The sequence below is a fragment of the Nomascus leucogenys genome, chromosome 8 (genome assembly GCF_006542625.1).
Source record: "Nomascus leucogenys isolate Asia chromosome 8, Asia_NLE_v1, whole genome shotgun sequence".
Classification (NCBI taxonomy): domain Eukaryota; kingdom Metazoa; phylum Chordata; class Mammalia; order Primates; family Hylobatidae; genus Nomascus; species Nomascus leucogenys.
In genome coordinates, this window is record NC_044388.1 from 101,329,519 (window position 1) to 101,354,465 (window position 24,947).

At 47.0% G+C, this 24,947-nt stretch overlaps 1 protein-coding gene across 4 annotated transcripts in view; it reads left to right on the plus strand.

Annotated features, from left to right (window-relative positions):
* The first annotated feature begins 1,718 nt into the window (after positions 1-1,718).
* The window catches only part of RABEPK (Rab9 effector protein with kelch motifs), a 33,255-nt gene continuing 10,026 nt past the window's right edge, over positions 1,719-24,947 (plus strand). Inside the window, exons 1-6 of one of the 4 annotated variants that reach the window (XM_003264133.2) lie at positions 1,719-1,911; positions 2,115-2,241; positions 4,982-5,040; positions 9,041-9,198; positions 15,447-15,599; positions 22,901-23,062. In XM_003264133.2, the coding sequence (XP_003264181.1) occupies positions 4,988-5,040; positions 9,041-9,198; positions 15,447-15,599; positions 22,901-23,062 (526 nt within the window). In that variant the 5' untranslated portion in view covers positions 1,719-1,911; positions 2,115-2,241; positions 4,982-4,987. The other 3 variants (XM_030817811.1, XM_003264135.4, XM_030817812.1) reach the window with 3 other exon arrangements.

Sequence of the window (24,947 nt, forward strand, 5' to 3'; positions counted from 1 at the left end):
AGGCTGGAGTGCAGTGGCACAATACCGGCTCACTGCAACCTCCACCTCCTGGGTTCAAGTGATTCTCCTGCCTCAGCCTCCTGAGTAGCTGGGATTACAGGCACACACCCGGCTGATTTTTTTTTTTTTTTTAAGACAGAGTCTCGCTCTGTTGCCCAAGCTGCAGTGCAGTGGCATGATCTTGGCTCACCACAATCTCTGCCTCCCGATTCAAGCGATTATCCTGCCTCAGCCTCCTGAGTAGCTGGGACTATAGGTGTGCACCACCGTGCCTGGCAAATTTTTGTATTTTTAGTAGAGATGGGGTTTCACTATGTTGACCAGGCTGGTCTCGAACTCCTGACCTCGTGATCTGCCCTCCTTGGCCTCCCACAGTGCTGGGATTACAGGCATGAGCCACCACACCCAGCCTGGAGCTTGGATTTTAACCCAAGTATGTTTGGTCTCTTCCCACTAAGCTACCATAGCTCTATACTCCAGGAGCTCCTGTTTCTAACTTGAGCTGTTTTCTCTATTTCCTAGGACACAGCGACAGTTTTAGAGACTGTAGTTCTTTGAAACAGACATAAGAGAGCGAGCCACCTCTCTATTTTCAGGAAAGATACAGAGAACCTATGGTTATGAACTAAAACAAAGATAATGTAGATTCTGAATATGTCAAGAGACATTGTTCATTTATAGTCAGGAATAGCTTTACCCTTGACAGAGAACTCTGTGCCAGCTGCTGGGTGCTGAGCACTTTTATTTACATTATGTCATGTATTCCCCACCACAACTACGACATACATCTTTTTTTTTTTTTTTTTTTTTTTTTTTGAGACAGAGTCTGGCTCTGTCACCCAGGCTGGAGTGCAGTGGCACTATCTCGGCTCACTGCAACCTCCACCTCCCGGATTCAAGCAATTCTCCTGCCTCAGCCTCTTGAGTAGCAGGGATTACAGGCGCCCACCACCACCCCTAGCTAATTTTTGTATTTTTAGTAGAGACGGGGTTTCACCATGTAGGCCAGACTGGTCTCGAACTCCTGACCTCGTGATCCGCCCGCCTCGGCCTCCTAAAGTGCTGGACTTATAGGCTTGAGCCACCGCGCCCAGCCTATGATAGAAATCTTATTAGCTCCATGGTTACAAACAGACAACCCTGAGGCCTGGAGGAAAGTAACTTCAGAACAGATACTCTCATTGCTGAACTTTTTATTTATTGCACTCTTGGCAGTCGTCCCTAGTTGTCTTTTTGTTTGATCTCTCTCTAGTTAAGACTTGCTCCTGGAGGCAAAGGGTGGTGGTGTCTGGCTCGGCATAGCACCTGCCATAATTACAAATGGCAATTATGGAATGAATCAGCTGTTTAAAGCACCAAATCTTGAGCTGGCCCGAAGACTGCGCAGGCGGATTGCATGCTCAACTCTCCCCTTTAGAAACTGTTAACAATCGTTGTAACTGGAAATGTAACTGTTATACCCTCCCCCCCCTTTTATTTATTTATTTTTTTTGAGAGGGAGTTTTTGCGCTGTTGCCCAAGCTGGAGTGTGGTGGCGCCCGGCCCTGTTAGTCCCCTATAAAGTAGATCAGCTGCCGCAGGAATTTGGGTTCCCCAAACGGACGCCCGAACCCGGCATTGCGCAGATCGTTTCCAAGTAGCCCCGGCTTATTTATCCCGTCCTGGAGGGAGGGACCCAAGGAAGCCCCACCCCACTTGGTTCCCGAGAAATGCACAGCCTGGCGTCCACTCCCGGTCTGGGGGGCCCCTCCACCGCCAGCCCAGGAAGGCCGCGCCAGGCCCTCAGCGCGGAGCAGAGAAGAGGGAGCGGTTGGCCCGCACGCTCTTCCGGGTTCTGGGAGGAGGACCCGGACCTAAGTCCCGCCCCTCCAGGGCGGAGTCACGGCTCGCGACTGGCCTAAGTCGCGGCAGGTAATGCGGTCCCGGGCTGGAGGGTAGGGGCGAGGGTCCCCGGATACCGGGTCTATCACAATCTCGGGGAGGGGGTCTGAATCTTTTAGGGGAGTGGGCCCAAGCCGGGTGCAAAGAATGGGGAAGGGCCTTCCCTGGCTCCAACCTGGCCACTTTGACCGAATCAGCCTGTTTTTTTCCCGACCCCGTCTCCTATCCCCTAGAACTGCCACGTGGGGATGAGATTTGCTGGGCGGGTAGCGGCGGCTGCTGAGGGAGGTCCCGCCCACGTGAAGCCAGCCTAACTGAGCTCTGGACTTTGGGGACAGCTGTCAGTGGCCTAGGCCGCAGGTGAGATTTATCCATTCATCTCTCAATCTATTTTCTTTCTAAATTCACTAGCCACTCCCCCACTTCTACTCTATGCCAGGTCCATTGGTCGGTTCTCAGAATGGATCTGACAGGCCCAGCCCTCTAGGAACTTAGTCTAGTGGAATTTAATCTAGACTCTAGTCTAGAAGACTTAAATAGATAAACATTCCAAATGATTCCTGCAATGGTAGTGGCTAATACCTTCAGAGCCCAGTGGGTGGAAGAAGGAAGTAACTTGGAAGGGGGTGGAAGAGAAAAGGGCAAATCAGGGAAGGTTTCACCAGGGAAGGGACTTTTGAACTGGGCTTTGAAGGTTAACTAGCAGTTTGCAAATTTCCCAGAAGGGAAGCGACATTCCAAATAGGGGAAGCAGAACAGGCTGCAAAATTATGGAAAGGACTGCCATATTATAAGAACAGCAAAAAACCAGTAATGCAAGAGATTGTGAAGGTGAGTTCACGGGAAAAAAGCTCGACAGCAGAAGGCCTTACTTTCTATGCTATGTTGAGGCCAAGATTTATCCTAGAGCTCAGTATTTCTCAGCTTCTGTTTTTTTTTTTTTTTTTTTTTTTTTTTTTTTTTTGAGACGGAGTCTCGCTCTGTCACCCTGGCTGGAGTGCAGTGGCGCAATCTCGGCTCACTGCAACCTCCGCCTCCCGGGTTCACGCCATTCTCCTGCCTCAGCCTCTCCGAGTAGCTGGGACTACAGGCGCCCGCCACCACGCCTGGCCAATTTTTTGTATTTTTAGTAGAGACGGGGTTTCACCGTGGTCTCGATTTCCTGACCTCGTGATCTGCCCGCTTCGGCCTCCCAAAGTGCTGGGATTACAAGCGTGAGCCAGCGCGCCCGGCCTATTTCTCAGCTTCTTTAAATATTTTGTCCTTTGAGTGGAGAGCAGTGGCTCACGCCTGTAATCTCAGCTTTTTAGGAGGCTGAGGTGGGAGAATTGCCTGAGGCTAGGAGTTCGAGACCAGCCTGGACAACAAAGTGAAACCTCCATTTCTATTGTTTTCTTTTCTTTTTTTTTTTTTTTTTGAGATGGAGTCTTGCTCTGTTGCCAGGCTGGAGTGCAGTGGCGCAATTTCGGCTCACTGCAACCTCCGCCTCTTGGGTTCAAGCAATTCTCACGCCTCAGCCTCCTGAGTAGCTGGGACTACAGGCGTGCGCCACAACGCCCAGCTAATTTTTTTTTTGTATTTTTAGTAAAGACGGGGTTTCACCATGTTGGCCAGGATGGTATCGATCTCCTGACCTCATGATCCGCCCACCTCGGCCTCCCAAAGTGCTGGGATTACAGGCATGAGCCACCGCTCCCAGCCCCGTTTCTATTTTTAATTAAAAAATAAATAAATGGCCGGGCTCAGTGGCTCACGCCTATAATCCCAGCATTTTGGGAGGCCGAGGCGAGCCAAGTTCAAGACCAGCCTGGCGAACATAGTGAAACCCCGTCCCTACAAAAAATACAAAAAAAATTAGCCGGATGTGGTGGCACTTGCCTGTAGTCCCAGCTTACTCCGGAGGCTGAGGCAGGAGAATAGCTTGAACCCAGGAGGCGGAGGTTGCAGTGAGCCAAGATCCTGCCACTGCACTCCAGCCTGGGTGACAGAGTGAGACTCCATCTCAATCAATCAATAAATAAATAAAGCTGCTGCCCTGGCGCAGTGGCTCACGCCTGTAATTCCAGCACTTTTGGAGGCCGAGACGGGCAGATCACTTGAGGTCAGGAGTTTGAGACCAGCTTGGCCAACATGATGAAACCCCATATCTACTAAAAATTAGCCAGGCATTGTGGCGGGCGCCTGTAATCTGAGCTACTCAGGAGGCTAAGGCAGGAGAATTGCTGGAACACAGGAGGCGGAGGTTACAGCGAGCCAAGATCGTGCCACTGCACTCCAGCCTGGGTGACAGAGTGAGACTCCATCTCAGAAAAAATAAAAATAAAAAATAAAGCCAGGCGCAGTGGCTCACGCCTATAATCCCAGCACTTTGGGAGGCTGAGGCGGGCAAATCATCTGAGGTCAGGAGTTAGTGACCAGCCTGGCCAGCATGGTGAAACCCCGTCTCTACTAGAAAAGCTAGAAGAATGAGCTGGGCGTGGGTGGGCACCTGTAATCTCAGCTACTCAGGAGGCTGAGAAAGGAGAATCATTTAAACCTGAGAGGGAAAGGTTGCAGTGAGCGGAGATCGCACCACTGTACTCCAACCTGTGCAACAGAGTGAGACTCTATCTAAAAATAATAATAATAAAAAAGATAAATACATAGGCCAGACACGGTAGCTCACACCTGTAATCCCAGCACTTTGGGAGGCTGAGGCAGGTGGATCAACTGAGGTCAGGAGTTCGAGACCAGCCTGACCAACATGGTGAAACTCCATCTCTACTAAAAATACAAAAATTAGCCGGGCGTGGTGGCACATGCCTGTAATCCAAGCTACTCTGGAGGCTGAGGGAGGAGAATCGCTTGAACCTGGGAGGCAGAGGTTGCCATGAGCCGAGATCGTGCCATTGCACTCCAGCCTGGGCAACGAGAGCAAAACTCCATCTCAGATAAATAAATAAATAAATAATAAAAATAAAGATGAAAAGTTGGTGGTGCTTATTCAAATCAATCAGGCCTAGAAATTAGTACATTCAACAGGAAAGGTTTAAAAGGAGGTTGAATTGATTAAGATGATAATCGTAAGTGTCTAAAAAGTGCCTTTCTTTCTTATGCATAGGACACCATGAAGCAGCTGCCAGTCTTGGAACCTGGAGACAAGCCCAGGAAAGCAACATGGTCTGTAAGGAAGGATCCAGACACAGAAAAGCATGAGTTTTTGTTTCATTTATAAGTAGTTTACTAACATATTTGATCATCAACAAAAAAGGGTAGAGATGAAACTGTCTGCAGTTTCTGGTAATTAGACTCAAACTGTCTGAGAAGGTCTTCAGTGGAAAGATGGGGGCAGTAATTATCACAGAGCAGATGTTAATTTTATTAAAATCCATTTACCAGAAAGAGGAAGGCACTGACCATCTGGCATCCTCAGCTCCAATGCTGTGTCTTCCCCCGAGCTCTGACTCATTTTTGAGATTTTTAGGAAATTAGATTTGGATTAAACTGGCTTCACTGTTTCTTGGCTGTTTGTTCAAACAACCCTTTATTCAACAACTAACATTGGCCTGATGGGGGCAGCTGCTCTGTGGGTGCTGGAAGTAGAATTGTAAATAGTCTCTGTGTACTGGGGACTACAGACTAAGCAGGTGATGGTGATAAAATGTGATCTGCTCTGAGTCAGGGCCCACAGAAGGCTGTAGAGAGGTGGCAGTTCTTCAACAGGACCTTGAAGGAGAGACTCCAGACTGGCTTCCGTGCATCTGTCTTGCTCTGTACCCAGAATACAGCCAATCATGGCATTTCCTAGCTTAAAACCCTTTTGTGCCTCCCTGTTGGTGTTGGGATAAAAATCAGACTCCTGGGCTGGGCACGGTGGCTCATGCCTGTAATCCCAGCACTTTGGGAGGCCAAGGCGGGTGGATCTCCTGAGGTCAGGAGTTCGAGACCAGCCTGACCAATATGGTGAAACCCCGTCTCTACTAAAAATACAAAAATTAGCTGGCATGGTGGTGTGCGACTGTAGTCCCAGCTACTAGGGAGGCTAAGACAGGAGAATTGCTTGAATCTGGGAGGTGGAGGTTGCAGTGAGCCGAGATTGTGCCACTGTACTCCAGCATGGGCCACAGAGCAAGAATCCGTTTCAAAAAAAAAAAAAAGGCCAGGCGCGGTGGCTCATGCCTATAATCCCAGCACTTTGGGAGGCTGAGGCGGGCGGATCATTAGGTCAGGAGATCGAGACCACCCTGGCTAACATGGTGAAACCCTGTCTCTACTAAAAATACAAAAAATTAGCCGGGCGTGGTGGCGGGCACCTGTAGTGCCAGCTATTCGGGAGGCTGAGGCACTCCAGCCTGGACAACAGAGCGAGACTCCATCTCAAAAAAAAAAATCAGACTCCTGACCAGGCGCAATGGCTCATAACTATAATCCTAACACTTTGGGAGGCTGAGGTGGGTGGATCACTTGAAGCCAGGAGTTTGAGACCAGTCTGGCCAACGTGGCAAAACCCCGTCTCTACTAAAAATATAAAAATTAGCCAGGAGTGGTGGTGCATGCCTGTAATCCCGGCCACTCAGGAGGCTGAGGCAGGACAATTGCTTGAACCTGGGAGGTGGAGGTTGCAGCGAGCTGAGATGGTGCCACTGCACTCCAGCCTGGGCAACAGAGGGAGACTCCGTCTCAACAAAACAAACAAACAAAAAAATTAGACTTCTTAAACTGGCCCAATGGTCCCTGCAAAATGTTTCGGCCTGTATTTCCAGCCTCAAATCCCATGACATGTTCCTTTGTTCTCTTTCTCTTCTTTATTGTGCCCTGTGCACTGTTCTACTTAGGAGCTGCTCATGCTGGTCTCTTTGCCTGGATTGCTCTTTCTGCCTGGACTGCTCTTTCCCTCCACTTTTTGTCCCTCTCTTTGCCCAGCTTATTTTATTTTATTTTTGAGACAAGGTCTTCCTCTGTGGCTAGCCGCCCAGGCTGGAATGCATTGGTACAATTGTGGCTCATTATAGCCTCGACCTCCTGGCCTCAAGTAACCTTCCCATCTCCATCTCCCAAGTAACTGGGACTATGGGTGTGTACTACCATGTCCAGCTAATTTTTTTTTTTTTTTACAGAGACGCAGTCTCGCTTTGTTGCCCAGGCTGGTCTCAAACTCCTGGGCTCAGGTGATCCTCCTACTCTAGCCTCCCAAAGTGCTGCGATTACAGGTGTGAGCCACCACACCTGGCCTACCCAGCTAATTTCTACTCATACTTCAGATCTCTCTCCAAATGGTGCTTCTTCAGGAAGCCTTCTCTGACCACCCTATCTCCCTGGCTCCTTACAGGGTGAGACCCTCCTAAGATATGCATGTCCTCATGCTGTATATTCTGTACTCCTTTCTACACAATTGAAGTGAAACAGATAGTTGTGAAACTGTTGAATGTTTCTTTTCCCAACTAGTCTGTAAGGGCTATCAAGGCAGGGACTTTTTTTTGTTATATCCACCATCCCTGGATGGCTGTGTGCTTTTGGTAAATTACTTAACCTTTCTAAGCTTCAGTTCCTCCGTTGTAAAACTTAGATGATGGTAACAGCTGTTATCCTCAAAGGGTTTTTTTGTTTTTGTTTTTGTCTTTGAGACAGAGTCTCGGTCTATCGCCAGGTTGGAGTGCAGTGGCGCGATCTCGGCTCACTGCAACTTCCGCCTCCCGGGTTCAAGCGATCCTGCCTCAGCCTCCCAAGTAGCTGGGACTATAGGCACTTGCCACCACGCCCAGGTAATTTTTGTATTTTTAGTAGAGATGGGGTTTCATCATGTTGCCCAGGATGGTCTCAATCTCTTGACCTCATGATCTGCCTGCCTCGGCCTCCCAATGTGGTGGGATTACAGGCGTGAGCCACTGCACCCAGCCCTCAAAGGGGTTTTGTGTAGATTAAATGACATCAGAATAGAGATCTGAATGGGAAACAGATTTGGCAACCACTGATGAATATATAGATGAGTGGTAATTGAAGTTATCACTACAGATAACAGTAATCAGGTAAGCAAATGTAAAGTGAGGAAAAGAGAATCTTGAGGATGACTGAGAGTCAGGAGGTGGCTGGTAGGAAAGGAGTCGGAGAAGGAAGCAGAAAGGACAACCAGAAAGGTGAGTGCAGAACCAAAGGAAGGGATGTGGGAAAGCCAGGCTGGGAGAAAGGCACAAGAAGGGGGGAGAGGTCAGGAGTCCCAAACACCAGAGAGGTCAAATAAGACAGGGCCTGAAAAACAGCTACAGAATTTTCTTTTCCAATCAGGAAGCTTCAAGTGTGTATTCTCAGTCAGCATTCAGAATCACTGTAGGGAGTGGAATGGGCCGGGTGCGGTGGGCGCATCCCTAGCACTTAGGGAGACCAGGGCAGAAGGATTGCTTGAGGCTGGGAGTTCAAGGCTGGCCAACATAGTGAAACCCCATCTCTACTAAAAATACAAAAATTAGCCAGGCATGGTGGTGCGCGCCTGAAGTCCCAGCTACTTGGGAGGCTGAGGCAGGAGAATCACTTGAAGCCTGGAAGTGGAGGTTATGGTGAGCCAAGATTGCACCACTGCACTCCAGCCTGGGCAACAGAGCGAGACTCTGTCTCAAAAAAAAAAAAAAAAAAAAAAAAAGAGAGAGAGAAAGAGAGAGATAGTGGAATGACCAAATCCTGTATGTGATTTTTCAGAGTGCTAGCTTTGGCTTCCATCAGATTGAGCTTTGGGGGTAAACTGGAAAAGCTCTGAAATCAGTAAATTCTGGATAATTTTTTTGATGGGGAGGAATCACTGGCTAGTGGCAAGAGCCCCAGGGCTGTTGGTTACCATGTGGTGGCACATAAATCTCTTGCCACCATTTATTGAGTCCTTCCCTGCCCTGTTTTGACGTCTTGTCTTAGTCTTCACAATCATCTTTTGTAGTAAGAACTGTTGCTGTCCAGCCAGGCACAGTGGATTACCCCTGTAATCCCAGCACTTTGGGAGGCCGAGGCGGGCGGATCACCTGAGGTGTTGGGAGTTCGAGACCAGCCTGATCAACATGGAGAAACCCCATCTCTACTAAAAATACAAAATTAGCCAGGTGTGGTGGCACATGCCTGTAATCCCAGCTGCTAGGGATTACACACTACTGCGTTTTTTCTCGGCTCAGGCCTCCTGAATACATCCTTCCTTTGGCAGGTACACCTTGACTCTCCCTGGAGACATCCCCTGTGCTCGAGTTGGCCACAGCTGTTCATATTTACCCCCAGTTGGTAATGCCAAGAGAGGGAAGGTCTTCATTGTTGGGGGAGCAAATCCAAACAGAAGCTTCTCAGACGTGCATGCCATGGATCTGGGTAAGACCAGCAGCTGCAGAGTACGTGCCCCGTGGCCAGAGAACAGGGCTGTGTGCTGCTAGCCATGAGCAGGGCATTCCTAAAAACACCAGCAGGTTTTTCCTATAAGAAAAAAAGGCCAGGACCAGGTGTGGTGGCTCACACCTGTAATCCCAGCACTTTGGGAGGCCAAGATGGGTGGATCACCTGAGGTTAGAGTTCGAGACCAGCCTGACCAATTTGATGAAACCCCGTCTCTACTAAAAATACAAAAAAAATTAGCCGGCTGTGGTGGTGGGCACCTGTAGTCCCAGCTACTCGGGAGGCTGAGACAGGAGAATTACTTGAACCGAGGAGACGGAAGTTACAGTAAGCCAAGATCGGGCCACTGCACTCCAGCCTGGGCAACAGAGCAAGACTCCGTCTCAAAAAAAAAAAAAGAAAAAAGAAAAAGTGAGCATCACTGACAGATCCCTAAGGTTTCTTAGCAGGCCCCTGGCACACATTCATCTGACCAGTCCCTCCTTGTTTAGCGGGAGAGAACCCTTATGGAGCCCTGGTGGTCCAGCCATTTATTCATCAATATTTCTGTAGGATACATTGATGACTACCACCACTCATTCTATTCACATATCTGATATATCACCAAGCCCTACATATCTCTTATCTTTGTTTTTTTTTTGTTTTGTTTTGTTTTGTTTTGTTTTTGAGACGGAGTCTTGCTCTGTCCCCCAGGCTGGAGTGCAGTGGCGTGATCTCGGCTCACTGCAAGCTCCGCCTCCCGGGGTTCACGCCATTCTCCTGCCTCAGCCTCCCGAGTAGCTGGGACTACAGGCACCCGCCAACACGCCCGGCTAATTTTTTGTATTTTTTTTTTTTTTAGTAGAGACGGGGTTTCACCCTGTTAGCCAGGATGGTCTCGATCTCCTGACCTCGTGATCCGCCCACCTCGGCCTCCCAAAGTGCTGGGATTACAGGCTTGAGCCACCGCGCCCGGCCTTTTTTTTTTTTTTTGAGATGGAGTTTCGCTCTTATTGCCCAGGCTGGAGTGCAATGGCGCAATCTTCACTCACTGCAACCTCTGCCTCCCAGGTTCCAGTGATTCTCCTGCCTCAGCTTCCCCAAGTACTTGAGATTACAGGCATGCGCCACCATGCCCAGCTAATTTTTTTTTTTTTTTAGACGGAGTCTCACTCTGTCGCCAAGGCTGGAGTGCAGTGGCGTGACCTCGGCTGACCGCAACCTGTGCCTTCTGGGTTCAAGCGATTCTCCTGCCTCAGCCTCCTGAGAAGCTGGAATTACAGGCGCCCATCACTACACCCAGCTAATCTTTTGTATTTTTTTTTTTTTTTTTTGAGACAGAGTCTCGCTCTGTCACCCAGGCTGGAGTGCAGTGGCGCGATCTCGGCTCACTGCAAGCTCCGCCTCCTGGGTTTGTGCCATTCTCCTGCCTCAGCCTCCCGAGTAGCTGGGACTACAGGCGCCCGCCACCATGCCCAGCTAATTTTTTGTATTTTTAGTAGAGACAGGGTTTCACCGTGGTCTCGATCTCCTGATCTTGTGATCCGCCCGCCTCGGCCTCCCAAAGTGCTGGGATTACAAGCGTGAGCCACCGCGCCCGACCTAATCTTTTGTATTTTTAGTGGAGACTGGGTTTCACCATGTTGGCCAGGATGGTCTCGAACTCCAGACCTCGTGATTCGCCCTTCTCGGCCTCCCAAAGTGCTGGGATTACAGCGAGCCACCACGCCCAGCCTACATATCTCTTATCTTTATCCGTGTCTGTCCATTTCCACTACTACTACTGTAGTCCAAGCCACTGTTTTCTCTCAACTAGACTTACAATAGCCTCCTCATCGGCCTCCCTGCTTCCAAGTTTACCCACTATACGTGCATTTTCTGCATCTAGCCAGTGAATATCATCTAAAATACAAATCTGACCATGTCATTCCCTATTTCAGACCTTTCTCAACCTCCCTTTTTTTTTTTTTTTTTTTGAGACCAAGTCTTGCTCCGTTGCCCAGGCCGGAGTGCAGTGGTGCCGCAAACTCTGCTCACTGCAACCTCCGCCTCCTGGGTTCAGGCAATTCTCCTGCCTCAGCCTCCTGAATAGCTGGGATTACGGGTGTGCACCACCACGCCCAGCTAATTTTTGTATTTTTAGTAGAGATGAGGTTTCACCATGTTGATCAGGCTGGTCTTCAAATCCTGACCTCGTGATCCTCCCACCTCGGCCTCCCAAAGTGCTGGGATTACGCATGTAAGCCACCACACCAGCCTTTTTTTTTTGAGGCAGCATGTCGCTCTGTCACCCAGGCTGGAGCGCAGTGGCACAATCTTGGCTTACTGCAACCTCTGCCTCCCGAGTTCAAGCAATTCTCCTGCCTTTGCCTCCTGAATAGCTGGGATTACAGGCGTGTGCCACCAGCCTGGCTAATTTTTGTATTTTTAGTAGAGATGGGGTTTCACCATGTTGGCCAGGCTGGTCTCAAACTTCTGACCTCAAGTGATCTGCCTGCGTCAGTCTCCCAAAGTGCTGGGATTACAGCAGTGAGCCACCTAGCCTGGTCCCAACCTCATTTCTTGGCTCTCTCCAACCCACATTTGCTGCACTGGATATCCTTCAGTTCCTTGAACACAGCTTGAGCTCTCTGGCCTCCACGCCTTTGCACACACAGATCCCTCTGCTAGGAATGTTTTTCCCTTTTCTTATCATCTGGCTACTCTATATCTTTCAGATTTCAGATTAAATGTCACTTCTACCAGGAACCTTTCCCGTTACCTCTGGACTCATTCAGGCACTACATGACTCTGTATGTCCATAGTCTCATGTGCTCTTCCATCCTGTCTGCCTTCACAGCCCTACCGCATGTGATTGTTTCTTGTCCATCTGCCCCACAAGAACATAAGCTCCTTAGAAACAGATAGCATATTTTCCTCATCATCGTATCACAGACACTACCACAGGGCTTAGTACAGAGTGGGTGCTCTATAAGTATTTAAATGAATGAATGAATGAACCTGCTATTAAGAAACAATTGGGGCCGGGCGCGGTGGCTCACGCCTGTAATCCTGGCACTTTGGGAGGCTGAGGCAGGCAGATCACAAGGTCAAGAGATCGAGACTATCCTGGCTAACACGGTGAAACCCTGTCTCTACTAAAAATACAAAAAATTAGCTGGGCGTGGTGGCGGGCGCCTATAGTCCCGGCTACTCCGGGAGGCTGAGGCAGGAGAAGGGCGTGAATCCGGGAGGCAGAGCTTGCAGTGAGCTGAGATCGTGCCACTGCACTCCAGCCTGGGTGACAGAGCGAGTCTCTGTCTCAAAAAAAAAAAGGAAATGATTATTAGCTGGGCGTGGTGACTCACGCCTGTAATCCCAGCACTTTGGGAGGCCGAGGCAGGCAGACCACGAGGTCAGGAGATCGAGACCATCCTGGCCAACATGGTGAAACCCTGTCTCTACTAAAAATATAAAAAAAATTAGCTGGGCATGATGGCTTGTGCCCGTAGTCCCAGCTGAGGCAGGAGAATTGCTTGCATCTGAGAGGCAGAGGTAGCAGTGAGCCAAGATTACGCCACTGCACTCCAGTCTGGCAACGGAGCAAGACTCTGTCTCAAAAAAAAAAAAAAAGAAAAGAAAAAAAAGAAACGATTGTTCTTTGCTCCACACAAGGGCAGAAGTTGAACAATGGTGGCCCACTTACGTATTTTGTTAGGTCCATGGAACATTTCCATATTGTTTTAATCTTAAGTTTTTTTTTTTTTGAAATGGAGTCTCAAACTGTCACCCAGGCTGGAGTGCAGTGGCACGATCTTGGCTCACTGCAACCTCTGCCTCCTGGGTTAAAGTGATTCTTCTGGGCCGGGCACTGTGGCTCACCAGGCTATAATCCCAGCACTTTGGGAGGCCGAGGTGGGCGGATCACGAGGTCAGGAGATCGAGACTATCCTGGCTAACACGGTGAAAACCCATCTCTACTAAAAATACAAAAAAAAATTAGCCAGACGTGGTGGTGGGCGCCTGTAGTCCCAGCTACTCGGGAGGCTGAGGCAGGAGAATGGCATGAACCCACAGAGCTTGCAGTGAGCCAAGATCACGCCACTGCACTCCAGCCTGGGTGATAGGGCGAGACGCTGTCTCAAAAAAAAAAAAAAAAAAAAAAAGTGATTCTCCTGCTTCATACTCCCAAGTAGCTGGAACTACAGGCGCACGCCACCATGCCCCACTAATTTTTGTATTTTTAGTAGAGATGGGGTTTCACCATGTTGGCCAGGCTGGTCTTGAACTCCTGACCTCAAGTGATCCACCCACCTCGGCCTCCCCAAGTGCTGGGATTACATGCGTGAGCCACCACGCCCAGCCTAATCTTAAATTGTTTACCAACCAATTATGCAGAAATCTACATATAAAAATTTAAATGGTTTGGCTTCTCTTGATAATGTTGGAAAATCTAATGTCAGTAGGCCTGCCTGTCTACATGGCAACAATTATTTGGAACTGAGCTGCCACCTATCAAGAGGGCTCTTATTCTCCAGTTTGCCACAGTTTTTGTTACTCCTGCCTAGGCATTTGAATTTCTACTCCCTGCACTAAAAAAATCAAAGGTAGGCTGGACGAGGTGTAATCCCCCAGCACCTTGGGAGGCCGAGGCGGGCGGATCACTTGAGGTCAGGAGTTCGAGGCCAGCCTGGCGAACATGGTGAAACCCCCATCTCTACTAAAAATACAAAAGTTAGCCAGGCATGGTAGCACACGCTTTTAATCCCAGCTACTTGGGAGGCTGAGGCAGGAGAATCGCTTGAACCTGGGAGGCAGAGGATGCAGTGAGCCGAGATCGCGCCAGTGCACTCCAGCCTGGGCAATAGAGCAAGACTCCATCTCAAAAAAAAAAAAATTCAAAGGTAAATTAAATCACTTCTAGCCCTCAATTACATTAAATTAGTTCAAGTTACATCTTTATTGCAACCTATTAATAGCTTTGTGACCCTGGCTACACCATCTCAACCATCTGGACCTCAGTGCTCTATAAAGTAGGGATAATAACTTGCTTCAGATCTAACAAGATAATGCCTGTAAAGGTCTTGTGTAATTGGTTAACCAAGTAAAATAACTATTAATAATAAAGGTTAGGTTTTCTTTCTTTTTTTGAGACAGAGTCTTACTCTGACACCCAGGCTGGAGCACGATCTCAGCTCACTGCAAGCTCCGCCTGCCGGGTTCATGCCATTCTCCTGCCTCAGCCTCCCAAGCAGCTGGGACTACAGGCGCCTGCCACCACGCCCAGCTAATTTTTTGTATTTTTAGTAGAGACAGGGTTTCACCATGTTAGCCAGGATGGTCTCGATCTCCTGACCTCGTGATCCGCCTGCCTCGGCCTCCCAAAGCGCTGGGATTACAGGTGTGAGCCACCATGCCCGACCAAGTTTAGGTATTACTATTCTGTGAACTAGTCTTAGCCAGCCATCATTTATTTGCAAGTAACAGAATCTCACTTAAACCAGAGGAAAAAGGAGGAATTTATTTAGTCAGATACAGGCGTGTTTCTTTCTTTCTTTCTTTCTTTTTTTTTGAGACAGTCTTGCTGTGTTCCCAGACTGGAGTACAGTGGCACAATCTTGGCTCGCTGCAACCTCCGCTTGGTTAACCAAGTAAAATAATCCCAGGTTCAAGTGATTCCCCTGCCTCAGCCTCCCGAGTAGCTGGGACTATAGGCGCATGCCACTATGCTTGGCTAATTGTTTGTATTTTAGTAGAGAGAGGTTTCACATGTTGGCCAGGATGGTTTCAATCTCCCGACCTCGTGATCTGCCCACCTGGGCCTCCCAAAGTGCTTGGATTACAGGCATGAGCCACTGCACCCAGCCCATACAGGCGTGTTTCAAAGAATTCAAGGACAGGAAGTAGAGCCCAGGATCATGAGACAGTGGAAGCACTTGATCTTGTTGGCTCATTCTAGTTTCATTGGCTACCTTCAACCCAATCAGCTAAAGCTACAATGTCAAAGTGTGGTACAAACATGTCATCTGGGATCTACCCTTGTGGTTTACAAAGTGGGGACAGTTTCCATAGAACGGGGTCTATGGACTAGGCAGACAGCCCCCTAAGTATCTATTATAGAATTTTCTGGAGGTTGACAACATGCTCTTTAAGTGATTCAGTGGTTTTCATTTATGTTTATGGCCCTTTTCTCATGACCCTCCCCAAGTGTGCCAACCAATATAACAGTTGGCAGCCCCAATCTAGGAACTGGGTGAAATGTTTTCCAGGAAAACACCAGTGGGACTTAGTTACCTGCAAGGGCCTCTTGCCCCGGTATGAACATGCTAGCTTCATTCCCTCCTGCACACCTGACCGTATCTGGGTATTTGGAGGTGCCAACCAATCAGGAAATCGAAATTGTCTACAAGTCCTGAATCCTGGTAAGTAGCCAAAGGTCATTTTATTTACATACATACAAATAAATGTTCATGCATATATATATATATATACACACACACACACACACACACACACATATATATATATATATAAATCCAATTATAATTCCAGTACATTTGGATTATACTAATTACCATTTAACTTTGCTGACATAGAAAATAGGAATTTTAACTTGTAGCATAATCTGAAAACAACAGAAGAAAAACAATTGTTGGTAACACATACAATTTTTAACTTGTTAAATGTCAAAGCTGGAAGGGACTTCAGAGAACAGCTATGCCAAGTGGGCAACTCAGGTTTATCAAGGGGAAAGTGACTTTCCTAAAGTCACAAGAGGCCGGGTGTGGTGACCCATGCCTGTAATCGCAGTACTTTGGGAGGCTGAGGAAGGCAGATCCCTTGAGGTTAGGAGTTTGAGATTGGCCTGGCCAGCATGGTGGAAACCCTATCTCTATTTAAAATACAAAAATTAGCTGGGCATGGTGGTGGGCGCCTATAATCCCAGCTACTCAGGAGGCTGAGGCAGGAGAATCGCTTGAACCCGGGAGGCGGAGATTGCAGTGAGCTGGGATCATGCCACTGCACTCCAACCTGAGCGACAGAGTGAGACTCTGTCTCAAAAAAAAAAAAAAAAAAAGAAAAAGAAAAAAAATTTTTTTAAAAATAAAGTCACAAGAGAGTCAGTGACTGAGCCAGGCTTAGAATCCAAGTCACCTAGATTAGTGGTCCTCCAGTAAAGGCGATTGTGCCCCCAGGTGACATCTGGCCCTATCTGGAAACATTTTGGGTTATCACAACTGGGGGTAGGGTAGGCTACTGGCTTCTAGAGGGTAGAGGCCAGATATGCTGTATATATATCCTGTCATGCCTAAGACAGCCACCACAGGGAAGAATTATCTGGCCTAAAATGTCAGTAGTGCCAAAGTTCAGAAACACTGACCTGGATCCTCCTAGTATGTTTCTTTTTGCCAAAAGTACAAAGTTCCTAACTTGTCTCACTGGCAAGACATTTTGTTTGTTCGTTTTGTTTGTTTGTTTTTATTTTTCATATCTTGCTGTTTCCATCACTGGCAGTTTTATCCTAGAGGAAGCAGTTTGGGAACATCACTACTGAGAGGAGGTTGCTAAACCACCTGTGGGGAAGTGGACTTGTCTTTTTGCCTTTTGTTTGTTTGTTTTTGTTTTTCTCTTTACAAATATTATTTATGTTCATTGTAAAATACTTGAAAAGTACAAATAAGTGGAAAAAGTCATCCACAATCCTATTATATTAAGGCTATTACCAATTTTCTGTCTTTTTTTTGTGACGGAGTTTCACTCATTACACAGGCTGGAGTGCAATGGTGTGATCTCGGCTCACTACAACCTCTGGCTCCTGGGTTCAAGCGATTCTCCTGCCTCAGCCTCCCAAGTAGCTGGGATTACAGGCATGTGCCACCATGCCTGGCTAATTTTGTATTTTTAGCAGAGATGGGGTTTCTCCATGTTAGCCAGGCTGGTCTCGAATTCTTGATCTCAGGTGATCCGCCCACCTCAGCCTCCCGAAATGCTGGGATTACAGGCGTCAGCCAATATACCCGGCCCAGCTTTCTGTCTTTTTCCCGTCTTTTCTCTGTTTTTACAAGCCTGAAATCATACTATATTTACACATTCATAACTTTTTCCTTTTAATTTCATAATCCCAGGAGAAATAGGTGGGGTTTTTTTTTTTTGGCTTTAGCAAAAATAATTGATTTGTTATTAATAACAATGCTTTGTTAATATAATATCGTTTGTCTTGTTTTGGGTTTTTTTGTTGTTGTTAACTTTTTTTTTTTTTTCGAGGCAGGGTCTCACTCTGTTGCCCAGGCTGGGATGCAGCGGTATGATCATAGCTCACTGCAGCCTCAACCACCCAGGCTCAGGTGAACCTCCTACCTCAGCCTCCCAGGTAGCTGGGACTACAGGCGCTTGCCACCATGCCTAGCTAATTTGTTTGTATTTTTTGTAGAGACAGAGTTTTGCCATGTTGCCCAAGCTGGTCTCAAATTCCTGGGCTCAAGCAATTTGCCTGCCTTGGCCTCCCAAAGTGTTGGGATTACAGATCTGTGCCACTGCACCTGGCCAACATCATTTTTAATGGCTGTATCATACTCCATTAAATATAAAATACTCCATAATACCATAATTCCTCCATTTATGAATATTTAGTTCTTTTCAGGTTTTTCCATTATAATTAACAAAGCAGTGAACACCTTCATTCAGAAGTCATAGGCTGTATTTCAAATTATTTTCTTAGGGTTCCTGCCAAGAAATAAAAAGACTAGGTAAAATACTGTGAACCTTTTCAAGGTTTTGATACATACTACCAAATTGCTCTCCAGAAAGATTTTTCCAGTTTATCCTCTCTCCAACTGTGTTTTACAGTGTTTCTTTCATTACTGACCAGCACTGAATTTATCAGTTTTAAACATTGCTAATTTGATAGGCAAAAACACTTGTACATAGTTTAAATATGCATTTTGGGCCGGCCCGATGGCTCACACCTGTAATCCCAGCACTTTGGGACGCTGAGGTGTATAGATCACCTGAGGTCAGGAGTTCGAGAGCAGCCTGGCCAACATGGTGAAACCCTGTCACTACTAAAAATACAAAAATTAGCCAGGGGTGGTGGTGCATGCCTGTAGTCCCAGCTGCTGAGGAGGGCGAGGCAGGAGGATCGCTTGAACCCAGGAGACAGAGGTTGCAATGTGCCCAGATCGCGCCACAGCCTGAGCAATGAGTGAGACTCCCTCTCAAAAAAGCATTTTTTGACCTGGACATTTTTCACATGTCAGCCAACTCTTGCTCAGTTCCCTCTATCAACAATATATTTGGGGTGTTGCCCACCTAATACATTTGTTGAGTATTGCCCGATAAAAAAATAAAAATAAAAATAAACTATTTTACAATAGTTGGTCAGAGTTCAGGAACTAGGACCAAATTTTCTTATATGTCAAGTATTTAAATTCCTTCAGCACATTTAGACAGTATGTTATCTTTTAATTTGATTTATTTGTTTGGGTATTTATTTCCTGTCTTCCTTCCTCTTCCCTGCCCTCCCTCTGCGGAACATAAGTGCTTTGAAGAGAAGAGTTTGTTCATTGTTGAATACTCAGGGTACAGAACACTGTCAGAAATAAAGTAGACACGGCCGGGCGTGGTGGCTCATGCCTGTAATCCCAACACTTTGGGAGGACGAGGAGGGCGGATCAAAAAGTCAGGAGTTCCAGACCAGCCTGGCCAACATACTGAAACCTTGCCTACTAAAAATACAAAAAAAAAATTAGCTGGGCTTGGTGGCAGGTGCCTGTAGTCCCAGCTACTTGGGAGGCTGAGGCAGGAGAATCGCTTGAACCTGGGAGGTGGAGGTTGCAGTGAGCCAAGATCACGCCACTGCACTGCAGCCTGGGTGACAGAGTGAGACTCCATCTCAAAAAAGAAAAAAAAAAAAGAGAGTAGACACTTGGCAGACCATTTGGCTAATTGTGAAGAAAATTTGCTTGGAGGAGTAGCAGTATGATATGGTGGTTAAGGGCACAGATGAGGGTCTCTGTTTTGCTATGCACTAACCGTGACCTTGGACAAGTGATTTAACCTCTCTCTGCCTCTGCTTTCTGTCACATTGGATAATAATAGTTTCTACCTTGTTAATTTGTCAAGGATTTAAATAAACACAGTATCTGGCACATAATTAATGCTCAATAATTGTTGTGGTAGTTGATGTAGTTAAGGTTTGGCAAAGGGAAATCAGTTCTGGAACCCTGGCCTTTTGATTTTCAACAATGGTATCCATTGAAATAAAATGAGAATATGGAAAGCTTCTGCCAAAGAAGGTGATTTTATTTTATTTTATTTTTTATTTTATTTTTGAAACAGAGTCTCGCTCTGTTGCCAAGGCTGGAGTGCAGTGGCGCGATCTCAGCTTGCTGCATCCTCCGCCTCTTAGGTTCAAATGATTCTCCAGCCTCAGCCCCCCGAGTAGCTGGGATTACAGGTGCATGCCACCATGCCCAGCTAATTTTTATAATAAAGAGGGTGGTTTTCTATCGTATCCCTTTTCTCTCCTAGAAAATATAATTTGACATCATGCCCAAGAAATATGAAATATGTACTTAGTTGCCTTTGTTACCAAGGCAAGTCCTTCAAATGCTCAGGACTCCTTTGTGATTCTTTGTGCTGGTGTTTGACTTGGCAGCAATACAACCCCAGGGTCTTCTGGGCCTTGAGGTGACATGTATACCTTTCTAGCTCCCTCTAAGATCCAAAAGCTCTCCAACATCTGTAACTATAGAGACAGCTACATTTTGCTTTGGATATAGGCTGAGACTTTTTCAGTCTCCAGGTCCCCATTTGAGTCCCACACATATTACAGATGTTTCCTGTGGCATTTTATATATTGGATGCAGACCTTTTACAAAAGACAATTTCTTGGTGTGTTATGGTAGAGCAAGTATGGGACTCTGATAGAACTGAGTCCAGGCCGGGCGCGGTGGCTCACGCCTGTCATCTCAGCACTTTGGGATGCCGAGGAGGGCGGATCATGAGGTCAGGAGCTCGAGACCATCCTGGCTAACATGGTGAAACCCCATCTCTACTAAAAAAAAAAATACAGGCCGGGCGCGGTGGGTCAAGCCTGTAATCCCAGCATTTTGGGAGGCCGAGGCGGGCGGATCACAAGGTCAGGGGATCGAGACCATCCTGGCTAACACAGTGAAACCCTGTCTCTACTAAAAATACAAAAAATTAGCCGAGCGTGTTGGCAGGCACCTGTAGTCCCAGCTACTCAGGAGGCTGAGGCAGGAGAATGGCATGAACCCGGGAAGCGGAGCTTGCAGTGAGCTGAGATTGCGCCACTGCACTCCAGCCTGGGGGACAGAGCAAGACTCCGTCTCAAAAAAAAAAAAAAAAAAATACAAAAAATTAGCCGGGCGTGGTGGCGGGCGCCTGTAGTCCCAGCTACTCGGGAGGCTGAGGGAGGAGAATGGCGTGAACCCGGGAGGCACAGCTTGCAGTGAGCCGAGATTGCGCCACTGCACTCCAGCCTGGGAGCCACAGCGAGACTCCATCTCAAAAAAAAAAAAGAAGAACTGAGTTCAAACTCCTGCTCTGCTACACACATATGCTATAACCTGCAGGAAAGGATTTAAATGTGCAGAGCTTCAGTTTCCTCACCTAAAAGTAGAGATACTTCTGCTCACTTCCCAGGCTTGAGTGAAGACACCAGAGATGGCAGTGCCCAGGGAAATGATGCTGCCCATTGAGGGTGCTCAATTAATGCATCTGCTTCTATAAAATCCAGGTTTCATCCTTAAAAGAAATAAGCTTCTATATATCTATCTAGGTGGTGAAATTTTATTCTCCAGTCAGAGGAGTGGGAATTACATAGATCTTGGTGTTACTGAAACAGAGTTTAAATTCCAACTCAGCCATTTCTTAGGCATGTCACTTTATCTGTCTCTCTCTCTTTCTCTCTCTCTCTTTCTTTATCTTATTCTGTAACCGAGGCTGGAGTTGCAGTGGTGTGATCTTGGCTCACTGCAACCTCAACCGCTGCAGGCTCAGTTAACCCTCCCACCTCTCAGGTAGCTGGGACTATAGGCGTACGCCACCACACCCGACTATTTTTTTTTTGTATTTTTTTGTAGAGACAGGGTTTTGCCATGTTGCCCAGGCTGGTCTCAAACTCCTGGGCTCAAGCAATCCACCTGCCCCAGCCTGCTAAAGTGTTGCGATTACAGGCATGAGCCACCGAGCCTGGCTAGCCATGTCACTTTAAAAAAGTGACTTAATCCATCCCTACTTCAATTCTCTTATCTGTAAAATGGGGAAATTAATATTTGTTTAGCATTTACTGTTTAGTAGGGACTGTTATTACTGCTACTGAAATGTAATAGTATTGTCTATTTTTTTTTTCATTTCTTTCTTTCTTTTTTTTTTTTTTTTTCAAGATATGGTCTTACTCTTTTACCCAGGCTAGAGTGTGCAATGGCACGATCATAGTTCATTGCAGCCTCAAACTCCTGGGCTCAAGCAATCCTCCTGCCTTGGCCTCCCAAAGTGCTAGGGTTACAGGCCTTACAGCCACTGTGCTCAGCCTAATTTTTTAAATTTTTAATTTATTTTATTATTATTATTTTTTAAGATGAAGTCTTGCTTTGTCAACCAGGCTGGAGTGCAGTGGCATGATCTCAGCTCACTGCATCCTCTGCCTCCTGGTTCAAGCGATTCTCCTGTCTCAGCCTCCTGAGTAGCTGGGATTACAGGTCCCCACCACCACACCTGGCTATTTTTTTGTTGTTGTTGATTTTTAGTAGAGATGAGATTTCACCATGTTGGCCAGGCTGGTCTAGAACTGCCGACTTCAAGTGATCCACCCACCTTGGTCTCCCAAAGTACTGGGATTAAAAGCGTGAGCCACTGCACCTGGCTGATTTTTTGTATCGACAGGATATTGCTTTGTTTCCCAGTCTGGTCACAAACTCCTGGGCTCAAGCAATCCTCCTACCTCAACTTCACAAACTGCTGAGATTACAGGTGTTAGCTACTGCACATGGCCTGCCTACTTTATTTTATTGGCCACATTTTCTGGGAAATTTGGCACACTTGGACTCTGGCATCTAGTGGGAATGAATTTTAGCAGATGTTAGGGGGAGCGATAGTGAACAAAGTAGAAGAGGGTTCAGAGAGGATATTTGAAGGCCTCCAAAACAAATTGACCTCTTTTTTTTTTTCTTTTTTTTTGATATGGAGCCTTGCTCTGTCACCCAGGCTGGAGTGCAGTGGTGCAATCTCAGCTCACTGCAACCTTCACCTCCTGGGTTCAAGCGATTCTCCTCCCTCAACCTCCTGAGGAGCTGGGATTACAGGTCCCTACCACCATACCCGGCTAATTTTTTAGATTTTTAGTAGAGACGGGGTTTTACCCCATGCTGGCTAGGCTGGTCTCGAACTCCTGACCTCAAGTGATCTGCCCGCCTTGGCCTCCCAAAGTGCTGGGATTACAGGCATGAACCACTGCACCCAGCCTGACTCCATTCTTGTACTTACAGCTTTTAAATCTTGGGGATTTTGGACTGTGTTGGCAAATCCTAAGTATCATCTTCATTCTCCCTTGATGTTTGTGAGTGTGAGATCCCTGCCCAAAACTATGCTGGCCCCCGTGGGGATTGGAGTTTGGAAACTGACTTCACTCAGCCCCAGAGTCAAGATCAGAAGCCCTTCTACCTGGGTATTTTAAGTGCCTGCATTCTCTCTGGCACAGAAACCAGGACGTGGACCATGCCAGAAGTGACCAGCCCCCCACCATCCCCAAGAACATTCCACACGTCATCAGCAGCCATTGGAAACCAGCTATATGTCTTTGGGGGCGGAGAGAGAGGTGCCCAGCCTGTGCAGGACACGAAGCTGCATGTGTTTGACGCAAGTATGGACTGGTGGGCACCTTGGGGATGGTCAGGGCCATCCCAGTTTACAGATTACCTAATATAGGAAGCAGAAGTTAGAAAAGAAAAGCCTGACTGAGTGTCTCACTTCTAGACTTCTTTGTTATATCTCTTAGCTGATATCTTTTTCCCACAGCAAAATTGGCATTTAAAAAGGGATAATGAGGCCTGGCATAGTGGCTCACACCTGTAATCCCAGAGCTTTGGGAGGCTGAGGCAGGGGGACCACTTAAGGTCAAGAGTTTGAGAACAGCCTGGCCAACATACCTTGTCTCTACTAAAAACACAAAAATTATCCGGGCATGATGACATGCACCTGTAATCCCAGTTAGGAGGCTGAGGCAGGAGAATCGCTTAAACCCAGGAGGAGGAGGTTTCAGTGAGCCAAGATCAGGCCACTGCACTCAGCCTGGGCAACAGAGCAATACTCCGTCTCAAGTAAATAAATAAATAAATAAATAAATAAAACTAAAAAGATAGGCCAGGCACGGTGGCTCACGCCTGCGATCCCAGCACTTTGTGACCCCCAGGCGGGAGGATCACCTGAGGTCAGAAGTTCGAAACCAGCCTGGCCATCATGGCAAAACCCTGTCTCTACTAAAAATACAAAAATTGGCTGGGTGCAGCGGTGGGTGCCTGTAATCCCAGCTACTCGGGAGGCTGAGGCAGGAGAATCACTTGAACCTGGGAGGCGGAGGTGGCAATGAGCCAAGATTGTGCCATTGCACTCCAGCCTTGACAACAGAGCGAGACTCTGTCTCAAAAACTAAATAAAAAAATAAAAAGGTAAAATGATCAAGTTAAAAAGTTTAAACCATACAATTTATAAAGTAAAAAAGTAAAAGAAAGAATAAGAAAGATAAAAAACAAACAGAAGTAAAAGATTCCCCTTCAGCCTTTCCTTTCCCCGCCTCAGGTACATGCCTGCCTGATTTTTTTTTTCTTTTCTTTTTTTTTTTTTGAGATGGAGTCTCGCTCTGTTGCCCAGGCTGGAGTGCAGTGGCCCGATCTTGGCTCACTGCAACCCCTGCCTCCTGGGTTCAAGCGATTCTCCTGCCTCAGCCTCCCAACTAGCTGGGATTACAGGCACACACCAACATGTCCATCTAATTTTCTGCATTTTTAGTAGAGATAGGGTTTCACCATGTTGGCCAGGCTGGTCTTGAACCCTGACCTCAGGTAATCTGCCCACTTCAGCCTCCCAAAGTGCTGGGATTACAGGCATGAGCCACTGCACCCGGCCAGATTTTTGCATTTCTATTGTAGAGATGCAGTTTTGCCATGTTGCCCAGGCTGGTCTCAAACTCATGAGCTCAGGTGATCTGCCTGCCTCTGCCTGCCCACCTCTGCCACCACACTCAGCCAAAATTTTTACCTTGCAAAGTAAAACTGGGAAAATTAAGAGATAGCACATTCCCAAGCCAGAGTATTTGGAAAAAAAAAAAAGACACATCGCAGTGTGACTTTTCTCTTTCCAGAGAGAATGGGCTTTGTGATTCTCTTAAAGCAGTTTTAAAATGTTAAAATAATATTGGTTTTGAAGATATAAAACTATAAGGAACAAGAAAAAAAAATATATGTATGTGTGTGTGTGTATGTGTGTGTACATGTGTATGTACTATCACCCCAAAATTAAATTACTGTTAACATCTCAGTGTATTATCAATCATTTTTTTTAAGAACAGAGATAATTCAAACCAGACGTGGTGGCTCACGCCTGTAACGCCAGGACTTTGGGAGGCTGAGGAGGGCAGATTACTTGAGGTCAGGAGTTCAAGAGCAGCCTGACCAACACAGTGAAACCTCGTCTCTACTAAAAATACAAAAAGTTAACTGGGCATGGTGGCGCATGCCTATAATCCCAGC